Source organism: Cnephaeus nilssonii (genome assembly GCF_951640355.1).
Source record: "Cnephaeus nilssonii genome assembly, chromosome: 9".
NCBI classification, from domain to species: Eukaryota; Metazoa; Chordata; class Mammalia; order Chiroptera; family Vespertilionidae; genus Cnephaeus; species Cnephaeus nilssonii.
Window position 1 is genome coordinate 12,673,773 of NC_137080.1, and position 15,257 is coordinate 12,689,029.

Below are 15,257 nucleotides of genomic sequence, written 5' to 3' on the forward strand. Positions count from 1 at the left end.
CACTTCCCACCAAGCAGCCTGCCCTGGTGTGCCCACGCACTGTCACTGCCGAGGAGCCCCGGATATAGGGGGGCGGGGGGTAGGGGGGAGTGAGAGACAGGGCTGAGGCACAGACATAGGGATGAATCTCCCTGTGAGCCCCTGCTGTCCCAGAGCCCGGTCAAGCCCCCAAAGGAGGGGCATATCAAATCCTAGTGGCCTGCTCCCTGAACAGAAGAATTTCACTTGTCATTTCACACTAAATGCTGCTTTGTTTTGTTTCAGTGGTACGGTGAGGATGTAAATGGAAGAACAATGATCATACTTCATGCTATTTCTGACACCAACTCCCCACCTCCACCCTACATGCCCTGGTGTTGAACATGTTAGATTCTTAATAAAGGTATTTGATTAACCAAAGGCCATGCATGCAAAATCATTTGCAAGTTAAAGTTTTTAATGGGGAATGTTTCCTTGTCAGGATACTCTGGGTGTGGTATGGAATCACTATTTGGATCTAATATTTTCATTTGCAACTCTACACACTCACCCCTACATATACAAAAACTTACTTAAAAGGAGAAAAACATAACAAAGGAGGAGATATATTAAAAGACTTTATTCACAATAGAGAAATTTTACAAATATAGTTTTTAAAAATTATGTGTCAATCTATTATGTTTCCCATAACATTAAAGATTTATATAAAGTTGGAAATGACAGAATGGATTTATGCACAAATCAAAAACAATCATTGTAAAGGATGGATAACACATATGAAGGAATTATGTCAAACATCGAGTCCTGAAAATCGCCACACAATTTTTATGTGTATTAATTGCATAAAGTATACCAAAAACACATACAGAGAATTAAGTGCTATTTTAATTATTTGCCTTTTAGGTGAAATTGCTGAAAATGAATGAAAGACGTGTCTACCTAAAGACATCAGTTATTTAAAATAATTAACACAAAATATAACTTTAATTAAATTACATCACTATGATATTAATCTCTTGCTTACATTTTTGTTGTTTTGGGACTTGCGTTAAAAAAATCCAAGCTCTAGAATTGAAAAAACTTTATTCTTGCCACTGGCAGAACCATGTCTAGTACAATCTTTTGGCCTACTTATACCAGTATACAGAAGGTACATTATAGTGCAGGGTGTACATAAACCTGATATTAAAATCCTATCTGCTGTAGAAATACATACCAGCTCTGTGCTCTTTCAAATCAAATTTAAAAGCAAAGAAAAGAAGGTAACTTAAATTGTTAGCCCAAGGATGCTTATATGAAAATTATTATCTAAATACATATGGCCTGTTTTTTGCAATAATCTTTTATATTTTGCCTTTATGTTCTGGGACAAAAGAACTCTCACTATCCATTCATTTCATAAGGTGAGCTGACATATGAGTGGAAGATATTCTGGGTCTCAAAACACATTAACTTGGCAATAATGATTTATAAAGGATGTCCTTAATTTACTAACTTTATTAATTTATTCTTTGTATACCAATGTACAATATAGAAAAAAAGAGCAGGTTACACAAGGTGGTCCTTTCAGACAAAAGAAATCGTTTGAAACACTTTTAAAAGCTGAAAGAGCTAAAACAATTAAGTCTATAGAGATCCAAGAAGATAACTGTCTTAAAAAATATTAGGTTGAGCCATATGAAATTGTTGATATTGGATAGTTTTTAAACTACAAATGCAGCAACTTCATATGCTTCAGCTTAATCCATGGGGTTGTACTGATCTATTTGACCACTGGAGGCGGAGAATGCAGGTGGTTAAAGTCTTTGTACCTCAGAATATACATCACCATATTAGCTCTTTGGGTCACATATATAATATGATCCAATATGATAAGAAAACACAAGGTATCACCAAATCTATTCTTGGGAAAAGCACTCATATCTCAACACAATGTTTTGAAGAACCATATAATTATTTTGATCTGCTATCAGATTGTGGGGGATTGGGAGCATCCATTTCTACATATTCTTTCTAAGCTGGGACATCTATATTGAATTTAACCAAGACTATATTCTTATTTGACCTAAAAGTTTATTAGATTTTCCTCAATTGACCACGAATAAATACATTGTTAAAGCTTCTTTCAGAGTTAATTCTGCTTTCATGAACAGAAATGAAATAATTTACTACATTTGAGAAAGGGCCCTTGTCAAATCTGATACAGATGTAATGTTTTCTTTACTTCAAGGAAAAAAAAGTTAAAGATGAAATGCAAATGAAAAATCATTTGAAATATTCATCCTCTCTTTAGAGATACCCGATTCTTCGTATGTTCAGTAAAAAGCGAAAGCTAACACACTAAGAGTGATACTATTTCCCTTTAAGAAACGTAATTGAGCAATAGCAGAGATCTGCCAAACTTGCAAGCTCACTTCGCTGTGTGGTGGGGAATGGGAGAAATTAACCAGCACATGACCCAGAAATGACACAGGACATTTCAAGTAAAATTTGAGAACTAATTCACAAATTAGGAAACACTAACATAATTCACCAACAGAAATATACTGTGGTTCCAATGAAATGAGGTCAACACGAGATGATCTTTTTTGGAATGGCATTCTATTTTGAATTAAACTGTAGGTAAAGTATTTTAGAAGACATTCTATCAAATAATGATAGACCCGCATAAGGAGGCTGTCACAGTTATAAGATCTGTCTCTGGTGGATAGACAAACCATATTCACATGAAATTAAAAAGGAAAAAGCTTTTTTAATATTTAATTTATTATTATGGCTTTTTGCAACATGGCAAAACATTACAGCTTAAAGCAGACACTATCTCCTCATAGAGGAGGAAAAAGTTTTGCAGTCAAATCAAAACTGTAATTAAGAGGTCACTGGTATACCATTTTATTCAGTCTAATAAAAATGATACTATACCTTCATGAACTCCAGAGATAACAGATTACGTAAAATAGGAAAATCTGCGATCTACTGACTAAATACTAAAGGATACGATAAGGAATTTGCGTCCCATTTAAGCCTATGATAAAAAACATAAAAGACTGCAAAACAATTTTAGAACTTAGAATAATCACAGACCTACTAATAAAATTCATCATGGGCCTGGATACGAGAAGAGGGACTATTAAGGTATGCAGTGACGGGAATGAGCAGAGTAAAATGTAAAATGTCTGGTCATTATCCATTGACTTCCACTTCTTTTTCATTAGTGCAGAGTTTAGGGAGAAGATGGGCCTCAGTATTGAAGATCCAATGTTCCAGTGGAAGTAGATCGTCGTCAGAAAATATTAAGTACAAATATCTAGAGGGAGAAACACGAGTGTATGAAGCAGTAAAACCACAAAGGCACAGCCCAAACCACATCAGTGACTCCATTCATCTGAGGGAGAACCAGGGACGACAGTCAAGTATAGCAACGCGTTGAGGGAATATACACATTAATGCGGAGTGAAGAAGCTACTCTGGGCTTTGATCCTAGAGTACCAGAACCGTGAAAGCAGGCCCGAGTCAGCAAACGCACACGATGACCGAAAACAAACCTGCCATCATCGCCATGCATGTAGAATGGCATTCAGAGGCAGCCATGCGTGCTAGTGTCTGAATGTGCTCATGATAAAGACATGGACAGAGGCCTGCCCAGCCCCCTCGGCCACATACTTTTAGATGATTTTTACTCACTTTAGTGTCTCCGCCAGGAAGAAGCTTTGCTGCACATCATCGTAACTGTCATGATTGAGGTAAACGTCCCTGAGGCCCGAGTAGCCCCCGTTCACCCTGCAGTGATTCTCCAGAGCCTGAATGACCAAGGAGATGGAAAAAAATGGTCGCGAGTCAGTCAACCGATTGTCACTAATTTTTATTAATAGATTGTCAAATTAAAATAACACGAGGATTCAAATTGAATTGCTAGATTAGAACAGCTTTAGTTGAAAATTTTAAAAAAAACCCCACAAAAAACAAAAACCCTATCCAATGTAAATACAAATAAAGCATGAAAAGTTAAAGGATATATGGACAATATATCTTCTCACCTAATTGGAAACTGAGTTTTGGAATAAGTTTTCAGTCATATTTACCATTTCCTACTATAATCTGGAGCAGGGTTCATCAAACTATGGACTACAGGCTAAATCCCGTCTGCTGTCTGTTTTGGTAAATAAAGGGTTATGGAGCCACAGCTATACTCACATGTTGGCTATTTCTTCACTATAATGACAGTTGAATAGTTGCGTATGGCCCCCAAACCTAATTCTCTCCAGCCCTTACAGAAAACATTTGCTGACCCCTGGTCTAGAAAGACTATTCATATCAAATGGGATTACAAACCACTGGTAAAAAAGTGTGCGGACCAAAACAGCTGCTACTATAAGCAGAACATCTTATTGCTTAAAAATCCATTGTGGAGTACTAATTAGTGATAATGGTGAAAGAGATAAAAGTGGAAAGTGGAAAGCAGTGGGAAAAATGTGGTTGGTATCTATTTCTAAAACACATTTTTCTTTTCTTTGGTCTGGGATGGAAGAAGATGGGATGAATCCACTGGTAACTATAGGGAGAAAGGACCCTACATTCCTGCAGCTGTCAGGCTATAATGAGTATTTGGGTAAGAGATGGGATGGGCAGGGTTGGAAAGAAAATTTAGGTAACAATCTAAAATAACTTGCTTCCTACATTGTCTGCTGCCACTAAGTTGACTAGTCTTTGTATTTTGAAATCACATTGGCTGCTTTGTTAGTTACCAGGCGTAGTCAGCTCTAAAAAAGTTATTTCCTACTCACCACATTCTATTACTCTTATCAACTATACAGTCACATCAAAATTGCCATCTGAAATCTGGTTCTAATTCATAGGATGTGGACAAAAAATATAAACTTTAAGACTACAAAACCTAATATTTATAATGAAATAAAGGAAATACAGAACACATTAACAAGGTAAAGTTACTCTTAGATTCTCATGTCATTTTAAATTTATTTTTCAGTTTTCTCTTATGAAACATAACCCTGCCCCTCTTTTTTTACGTGTATAATTATACTCCATTTTTCTCCCATTCAGCCAAACTAGCAAAAAAGATGGAGAACACAGGCCTTGCCATATTAGTTGAGAAACATCATTACTGGCTAGAAAAAGATTTTGGAGGAAAACATGGCTCTGAGAATGCAGAGCCCAGAAAAGAGGGGGGAGAGGTGAATCCCGTGAGCAGGGATGCGGCACTGAGGGCTCAGCTCCCCTCCGCAGATGCTGGCAATGGAGAAATTGACTTGGCACACCAGGGCTGGAGGGCAGAAGGCACAGAGCCCGGGGTCACGAGGAGAAGCATTTAATTACCAGCTGAAGAAACTCTAACTGGCAGGCTCCATGCATAAAGAAAATGTCTCATGATTTGGTACTTTTTAAAAGCCCCCGGGAAAATAAGACCAACTTCAAAAATAAAATGCTTTGATTATATTCTCAGTTGCACACAATGAACCAAGAGCGCGAAAGCCTACAGAAAGGGACCTTCAGTTCCAATTATTTTTTTTCCCTTCCTTCCTTTTTTGATCAAAGTTCCTTTTGATAAAAAGTTAAATACCAGATACAATGGAGGTTAAAGATTGTTTGTAAAAAGAAAAAGATGGAGATTTAGAAGAACCGAGTAAGGTCATTATTATGGAACATAATGAAGTCTTATTTCCCGACATTTCCTAAAACGTAACTGAACCACCAAGCTTTTTCTTGGTTTTTCTCTGGAAGTTCTTGGGCGATCAGCTAACGAGGGAGCCAGGCCGCTCTCCCTCCCGTAGAAATGTCTATAAGCTCCATCAGTTTTTGCTTTGGGCTGGCAATGTCCAAAGCATTTTCTCTTTTCAGTTCACGCCAGTTGTCCTTTCTCTCCCACAGTCCTAGTGTGGAGAGCCACAGTCGTTAGGAACACAACGTAGAGTTTTAGAGGAGGGAGTCGTGTCCCAGCTCTGGACTCGCTGTGTGTGGCCTCAGAGGTTCCTGGACCCAGGCAGTGTTCCTGTGGTCCACATGGGGTTGTTGTGACAATAAAACACGATGAAGACACAGTCAGCACAGTACAGGGCCCTGTGAGAGGTCCAGAGAGGCCTAGCTTCTTTCATTTATTTTTTTTAAGGCTTTTGGTAAATAAATTAAAAAAATGCTAAAGGTGCATTTTATTTTATTTTTTTATATATTTTATTGATTTTTTTACGGAGAGGAAGGGAGAGGGAGAGAGAGTTAGAAACATCGATGAGAGAGAAACATCTATCAGCTGTCTCCTGCACACCCCCCACTGGGGATGTGCCTGCAACCAAGGTATATGCCCTTGATTGGAATCGAACCTGGGACCCTTGAGTCTGCAGGCTGACGCTCTATCCATTGAGCCAAACCGGTTAGTGCTAAAGATGCATTTTAAATAAAAAGAAAAACCTTCATGTCAAGTCTAAATTTTAAGACTTTAAATATGTAAATCTAGGGACAAGCAGCTCTCCTGGGCCCCCATAACAGGCTCTGATTTTACAGAATCTCAACAGTGGAAGGATGTATCTACACAGCAGACTCTGATCAGAGCATCATTTTACTACAGTCTGTTCTTTGGATTCAGTCTTGGCATAGGGACCACCTCAGTTTTAGTAAATGCTTACATTACTTATTGGTGACCATATGTGAATGGGACTTGCTAATAGCACAGAAAAGAAGGATAGGAGAATGTTTACACTGACTGGAGCTCTAAACAAAAGAAGGAACACAAACCTGACCCCAAGTGACTGAACCTTTTTAGGGGGGGAGAAGGTAAGAGAATAGTGGGCAGCATGAGTTAAGTCCTAAGCCGGAAAGCATCACTGTATGAACAGAGAAGCCTTGTCTTATCTACCAGGTTAGAGAAGCAGCTGTTCAACGGAGATGCCTCCAAGAGTGGACCCCAGAGAACAGCGCTAATAAGAAGGCTAACTTGTGGAGTCTGGTCTGGGAATCAGGCAAAACAGACATATCAAAGAGTCTGAAAACAGGCATCAAGCCTGGGCGGGCAGAAGCAGAAACTGGGAAGACAAATCTTTCTCTGAGAGCCAAAACGTCCATGTGTAAAAGGTTAGATTCAGGGAACAAGAGAGAAATGTTTGTGCAAATAAAGAAATGAACATTCCTACATAAGGCTTATCCACAACTCTAGCCCAGTGGAGACATCATATAATCTACACATACCTACATTTATAGACATTATATAATCCATATTTACCTACAAATATAGGAATGCATGTGTATAACTTATGGTAAGAGCTTTATCAGAATATTAATTACACATGTTTAATTAGGAGGAATTTAATGTAGTTCTTCATGACATTATTGAGAAAAAAACAGGTAGATGGTTTTGCTGTTAGGTCAGTTCCCTAGTGCTGGAACACCTGTGACTAATGGATTGCTTGTAACTTGTGGAGGGAGTCTCCAGTGTTGTACACGGGCCTCTATACCTTCCTATCTTGCCTTCAGACATGGAGAGCAGGTTTAACAAGTGTACCACTGAAAGAAGGCTGGGAAGGGAGTGCTTGTTAGAGATAGGACAGAAGTATGGGTGAAAACAAGCACATAACAAAAGAGATGCCTCAACAGTCGTCAATGTACTCGCTAACATCATTCGGCCATAGTTTCCATGTAAGCCAGGGGTTTTCTAAATCTATTAAAGGGACAAGTTGGACCACAGGCTGTAGGGATTAGCCCTCAGGAGAGCGGTTCCTGAGTCACACTGCTCAGCCCTGAAAGAACACAGCTGGGAACCGTGTCAGGAGAAGGTGGAGGAAAAGGGTGGATGAGGGAGGAACAGCTGGCAGAAGGTACAGTCTTCGGATAACGGAGGAGCTGAATTGTACGAGAGAGAGATTATTTTTTTCAAAAGCACAGAACTGTGAATTCTGGTTTTAAAAGGAGTAACTTCCTACTACTCCTGGCCATTAAAAAATGACATGAACCACATTATTAGCAGCATATTCCTTTGTGCTACAAAGTCCTTGAATTGGTGAGGGATAGCCATCTGGCAAAGATCGGCCCAGGAGTCTTTCCTTTGCGTGGAATCTGGACTAGGTGATTTTTTAAGGGCCCCCTATGTTTTAATTTGGGTTCCCCTAAAAACAGAGCATGAGTCACGGGTTGGATGCAGGAAATTTTGGGGGAGGTGATATCAGGAAGTGGGGAGAGTGAAACAGGGAAGTGAGAGGAGCCAGGGAAACATGCTGTGTGCAACTAGGGCTCCCTCCCGCCTACACCTCTGAGGAACCACGCAGAACACATCTCAGAAGTATTCTTCGAAGAAGGAAGACTGGGAAAGCCACCCACCCACTCCAGTATCTCACTGGTGGGACCTGGAACTCTTCCCCCACTTCCCATACCAGGGCGAGCTGCCTGCGGAGAAACTGAGTCAGAACAGTCACGGGCACTTGGGGTAATGCTGCCAGGACGCGGGCATCACCCACCGCAGCTGCAACACCAACACAGGGGGCCGAGGGCATGCGACAGTGAACTAAGTGCTGCCTACTCTGTGATTCCTGTGCTTTAGAAGAGGCAAGAGCCCCCGGCACTCCTCTCTCCCCACTGCGTCTCAAGTCCCAGCTGAAGTTACTAGGGGCAAAAACAGGAGGATCCCTGCACTGGGACACGATGAAACCATTTCACATCATATCCTACACTAAGAGGTGGTAACAGGCAAAATTCCTAACACCTCACATCAACCTTCTTACTTCACCAACAAACTCCCCCGAGGAACAAGCAAATCAAAGCTTCTTTTTGAGCAAGTCTCTGTCATACATTTTTCACATTTTAACATCTCCAAAATTGTCATGACCACAATTTAATTGGGAGGGCTGTACTTTCTTAGTGGTACGTAAAAAATGGTGTTTTAGATTTGATGAAAAACATAATTCCTGCTATTTTTAATTTAAACTGATATTTCCAAGGTGAGCGCTAGCCTTAATTCCTTTGCTGGCTTACTGAAGACCAAAATAATTCCCTATCAACAAAGCTTAGATGAAATGTAATTTAAATACATTTTTCAGAGACAATATTTCTAAAGAAATTGAAATTACCACTGACTAACTATAATTAGAAAACTGCAAAAAAAATATTTAAAAAGGCCTAGAGAATTGCTATTACTTAAAATGAGTGATGACTAGTGATAAGACACACACTAAATGAACAGGGTAATAAGCGAGATTTATCAATGGCTTCCTGAGATATTAAATTTTAGACAAAGGCAATATTCATCTTAGATTTCCTGAGAGAAGTTACTCCTAATGGACTGTTTTTAAAGACAGCGAACTTTCTAAGAAAGAGTGTGGAGAATAAGAAAGCGTAATTAAAGCCTTTGCTTGTTCTCATCCCCTGAATTCCCTCCCACTCGTTGCAGAATAAGAGCTCTTAAAATTAGACATCATTTGATGCACACTCTGTAGGGTGCCTCTGTGGCATCCACACACAATAGTTTAGTTTAGGAAGATGATATGCCACATTCGGCAGGAAGAGGCCCAAGAGATGACAAAGAATTAAATCAGCACACTGGACAGGTGGAAAGCTTATCGACATTCAGAGAAACCTGAACTTGCAGAAAATAGTTCTTCTACAGGTTATTTCTAAAACTAAGTAGCTAATTTACTCTAAGTAAGAGTATGTACTATATTATCATTTCAATGCCCAAAGACTAATAGAGAACACATACACACACACACACACACACACACACACACACACACACACACAGTGTTTCTTGGAACAGACAACAGGCAAGGGGTGACTATCACCAAGTTGCCTATAACTCTTTGTGGAGTTAAGTGGTCGTCACTTCTAGTCGTGGGAACTTAATTTTATAATATGCTTTTCTAGATAGCTCCTTCAATCTCTCTCTCTCTCTATATATATATATATTAAGCAAAGCTGAAAAGCTGAAGGCAAATATGCAGGATGACCTAAATGAAAACACTCAGTCTTGAATGGAAAAAGTCTGGTCAAAGCTTTGACAATTATAGAAAAGTTGATATGCTATATTTATCTGTACATGCTACATTTTTTTTCTGACACATTTATCTATATGAAAATATAGATAAATATATCTTAATTTAATTTTAAGCAAATTAAAATTTTACCTCTACAGCTTCCCAGGCCCATTTCCTGTACTTTGGATCATGAGTCAGTCGCCACATGTACATGTAAGTCTCAACAACCTCTGGCCGTAGGATGTAGTATTTTTCATTTTGCCTTGTAGCAATGGCCTCAACACCACCATCGAATCTGAAGGCTTCTGGTCCCAGTTTCACAACTAAAGAATACGGAATGGGTAACAGAGGTTATTGTCCTGAATAATGCTTAGTGTCTACAACTTAACTGAAACTAGAAAGCACTTTACAATAGTCAAGAACAATGACAAATCACTTTAAGAAATAGTTATAAACATCCTATCTATAATACATAAGAGGCTAAGCCAACGTCTGAACAGTAGCTATGATGCGCACTGACCACCAAGGGGCAGATGCTCAAAGCAGGAGCTGCCAAGCTGCTGTGACTTGGCAGTGGCAGTTCTCGGGTGACGCACCGGAACCAGAGAGGAGGGAGCCTGATTCCGGGGTGCGTCACCCGAGAACCACCCTCTCGCAATCTGGGACCCCTCGGGGGATGTCAGAGAGCGGGTTTTGGCCCTATCTGCAGACCAGGCCGAGGGACCCCACCTGCCCGAGGGACCCCGCTCACTCCACAGTCGACCTTCCAGCTGCGGCGCCCGCGGGAGGTTTGCTCCAGGGTATGCTCAGCCCATCTTGCCCAGTCCCACCCTGCCGGCCACTGCTAATTAATTTTCTTTCAATGTGCACGACACACTAGTAGTAAATGATACTCAATATACATTTTCTTTTTGTTAATCCTCCCGAGGATATTTTTCCCACTGATTTTTAGAGAGAGTGGAAGGGAGGAAGGAAGAGGGGCAGGGAGAAGAGCAAGAGAAAGAGAAACATTGATATGAGAGAGACACATCAATTGGTTGCCTCCCGCACATGCCCCAACTGGGGTGGGGGATTGAACTTGCAACCCAGGTACGTGCCCTTGGACTGGGAATAGACCTCGTGACCCTTTGATTTGAGGGCCGATAATCTAATCACTGATAATCTAACACTGGCCAGGGCTATTTAATATACTTTAAAATACAGTCATCTAAGGTAATGATTCTATATTTTCTTTCATTTAACCAACAGTTATTGAGCACCCAGTGGGTAGGTGCAAGGTCCCAGGAAATACCTTATAAGCTAGCTAGAAAATCAGTGGTGTGAATTCTAAGTCATTATGTCATGAGAGGTTATTTAATCTTTGTGCTTCAAACCCTATTTTATAAGGAGGGAGTCAAAGTCAAAATCTCATTCATAGAGACACTGGAAAGATTAACGATAATTTACAAAAATATATTACATCTCTTTGGCAGTGAGACAGAAACTCTTATCCAATGTTATTTACCTAAAGCAAGGCCAATAAATTAGTCTGGCCTAATGTTTTATGGCCTGGATTTCCAATTCTTGGCAAACTAAGAGTAAATATTTTTATGTAGCAAAGCAGTATCTTTTAAGCTGAAAACACATATGCCTTTAATATATTAATCATGATTATTAGGTTTCATCAGGCACAGTGGATATTCTTTTGAGGGCAACAACGACCAAATTCCTTACTGAACGAAATAAAAGCATGTGGCAATAGACTGTAGATGAAGAATAACATGTACTCACATGTGCGATTGTAAGATTCATGGCAGGTGCGGGCAATCTCAGCTCCGAGCTGAAGGTAGTGCTGGGTCAGGCCCTCCGGAGCATCGTCTGCCCCCAGCGCAAACATGCCTCCAGCAAAGCAGGTCAGGTGGCCCATCTTGTGCTCTAGGAGGCCGCCTTTCCACTCTGCGATGTACGTCAGCCCCCTACTAGACTTGCGGATCAAGTGAGTCTCGATTGCCTGAAAGTAACACTTATTTTCAGCATTTGTAATCTCTTCTCAAATTTATACTAAAACATGATAACCCCCCCTCCACAATTACTTCATAGAGATAAAACTTGTGATAGAGAAGAATAAATTAAAATGAATACACAGGCAGATAAAACTTTCCCTACCTTTATTCTAAGTAAACAAATGAAATCAAGATGGTAATAAATAAACAAACATACTACTGTGCTCATTTACTGTGGTTAAGCTAATTTTATTGATGACCCAGTTATTACATTCATATTTCATTCTTATTTAATGCAACTGAACATCTTAGCTATTTACACTTCTCAGAGCACAAATTGCAATAAAGTCCTTTAAGCAGATACCTGTTCATCAGCCAAGAAATTATTCTTTCTACATAGCAAGAGCAATAGCTTTTGAGCATGGATTAGAGAAACATTATTATCCTGTTATGGATCCTGCATAAAGCACTATATTATTTTTGGCATGATTCTGACCAAATTGCTACTTTTTAATATAAAGTAGACAACTAAGTCCCAAGGCCTCCAAAGCAATGTTTGTATGGCAATTGGCAAATGTAAGTTAATACAGAGGATGGGAAAGTAGCTCTAAAAAAATGTTGAGTTGCCCTGACTGGTTTGGCTCAGTGGCTAGAGCGTTGGCCTTCGGATTGAAAGGTCCCAGGTTCGATTCCAGTCAAGGGCATGTACCTTGGTTTGCGGGCACATCCCCAGTGGGCGGTGTGCAGGAGGCAGCTGATCGATGTTTCTAACTCTCTATCCCTCTTCCTTCCTCTCTCAAAAATCAATAAAATATATTTAAAAAAATGTTGTGTGAAGTGTATAGAGAATTAATTAGGAAAAAAGAGTATTGTATATTTTGTGATTTTCATCCTTCTATATTAGAAAAAAATTAGTTTGATGAAGCCTGCAGAATCCTGATTGTCTAATATAGCACCTGCCCAGGTACTGTTCACTCCAATGGCCCTGTTTCAGGGTGAGCACCTCTCCCTGTGGATTCTTAGTATGGTCTCCAGAGAAGGCCATGATAGACAATTAGAAGTTCAGGGTATTTTATTATTAAAACAACCAAAGAAACCCCCAAACCATACCACTCTTGGATTAAACACTTTCTAAAACCCACTTGCAGCTAAAACTGATGAACCATATCTCTAGCAATTCAACTGTACAGAACAATAATGTAGGGCACCCTCTCTGTGATAATGATCTATCTCTGTAAGTACAACTAGACAAAGAAACTTTGCTAGGTAAGACATGGCTACTTGTCAAAATCAGAAGTTTAAGTGTTCTAGCTGCGCTTTCTAAGTTGAAAACACAATGGATTGAAAGTGTTTTTACTATTAAGAGAAACAAGAAACACTTTGACTTCAATTGTTCCTAATGGATTTTCCTGTCAATGGTTTGTCTAAATACAATATGTTGAAAGCTGTGTGGGTATAGTTCTAGAAACTGCGGGAAAATACTTAAAAGAATATTTTAAAGTTGCTTTTCCTGGAACAGCAGGTTTTAGGGATGAGAATAATTGAAATGTCTGCCAGGATAGTAATTAAAAAATGACATAATGGAAACCACACTGTATGGAGAGGAACTCCCTAGGTTAAAACCTAAATCCCAGAGGAATGAAGAAAAAGAAACCTGGAAGAGGCCGTGTGGACCTATCCCAGTAAGTAGGCTTTTGATGTCCATCATGTGCCTGAATAAAGGCTGTGCTAAATGCAGGCCCGGGTCCTAGCTAAGGTGTTTTAGTTCTCATCTGTGAAATAGCAGAGTTGTAGCTGCTCTATTAGGGAAGCTCCCTATTGACCTTGAGTGGGGACCAATGTGGCATTTAATCTGGTCAATCAGAGCAAAGCAAGTTGCATTTATAGTCAAATAAATAAATCAGTCTATATCAAAACCACTCAGACCTTTTCTGAGGAAGATCAGTTTTAGAACAATGGCTACATTTTTGGAATTCCAAATTTCCATTTTTTTTCTCTCTCCTCTACTACTCTAAATTATAAAAAAAAAATTACTATTCTAAATTAAAAAAAATTCTAAGCAGTCAATTTTTTGATGGTTTCACCATAATTTTACAACATTATTTGAGATGCCTTAATAATAATTAATATCAAAAAATATGTTACCATATAAACTACTTTTAAAAATCAGAAGTGTACTTGATTGTGCTACAAAATTTGTTCCTGAAAAGCTGGGTACAAATTCAGGTATTTTTTTTTTTAAAATATATTTTATTGATTTTTTACAGAGAGGAAGAGAGAGGGATAGAGAGTTAGAAACATCGATGAGAGAGAAACATCGATCAGTTGCCTCTTGCACACCCCCTACTGGGGATGTGCCCGCAACCAAGGTACATGCCCTTGACCGGAATCGAACCTGGGACCCTTGAGTCCGCAGGCCGACGCTGTATCCACTGAGCCAAACCGGTTTCGGCAAATTCAGGTATTTTATATAAAATAATTTTCTTCTTTTACTTTCAAATTTTATTTTCATTTTTGACTGAGATTTAGTTTACTCTCACACTGGCCACCTCCTAAAGACTTTGCTAAGTAGTTTCTGACTTACCTCACTAACTTACTGCCCATAAAAAAAATATATACATGAGTACAGAAATCCTATTCACAAATAAATCCATAGTGGTGAGGTGTTGACACAAATTTTAATCTGAATTTTTATTTCACACTCAACCCGAAGTTCAGTTGTCTTGTCTGTAATACAACTGTAATGCAATCTGTAACACAAGGTGAATAACATCTAAACGGTGAGGAAATAAACTAGTACTTTAGAGTATCTACCTAACACTTCTTAGCACACAGTCCTCAATTCAACAAGGGTTTGTTCCCTCTCATTCTTCCTCCATTTTAAAGGACCTCTGAAAACTGTTAATAATATTAGGGTGACTTCAGATTTTTATTTGAGAGTACTGTCCACATATCTCTGGAGATAAGTTTATTTCAAATGTATAGGCAGGCCATTTTAACTTAAGTCAATTTTCAGAATATAAATTCAGGATTTTTTCCTCTCCGTAACTGTAATGGACTCTAAGCACAAAAATATCTTTTTTTTCAGATATGCAAACCTTTTCCTTTCAGATATGTAAAGCTTCACTGAGGTTTGAACTATGTAAAAAACTTAATTGCCCTCTGAGAACTGCATACATCAAGTATGTTGACTATTGTTATAGTTACGTTAGCAGATGATTTACTCTTCCTAACTGGAAATAATTTGTAACTCACTTATGTAGTATTCCACTTTTTTTTTTTTCATTAAAGCTTGATTGAATAAGTAAGTTACAAGTCAGAGCTGAGT

General features: G+C 39.0%; 1 protein-coding gene across 1 annotated transcript in view; it reads right to left on the reverse strand.

The window, feature by feature from the left end:
• Positions 1-583: 583 nt before the first annotated feature.
• Positions 584-15,257, reverse strand: part of MAN1A1 (mannosidase alpha class 1A member 1) — a 151,380-nt gene continuing 136,706 nt past the window's right edge. Inside the window, exons 10-13 of the mRNA XM_079780508.1 lie at positions 11,718-11,937; positions 10,098-10,270; positions 3,664-3,779; positions 584-3,286 (exon numbers count right to left, since the gene is read on the reverse strand). Coding sequence (XP_079636634.1) covers positions 3,163-3,286; positions 3,664-3,779; positions 10,098-10,270; positions 11,718-11,937 — 633 coding nt within the window. The 3' untranslated portion in view covers positions 584-3,162. The remainder of the gene's footprint in view (positions 3,287-3,663; positions 3,780-10,097; positions 10,271-11,717; positions 11,938-15,257) is intronic.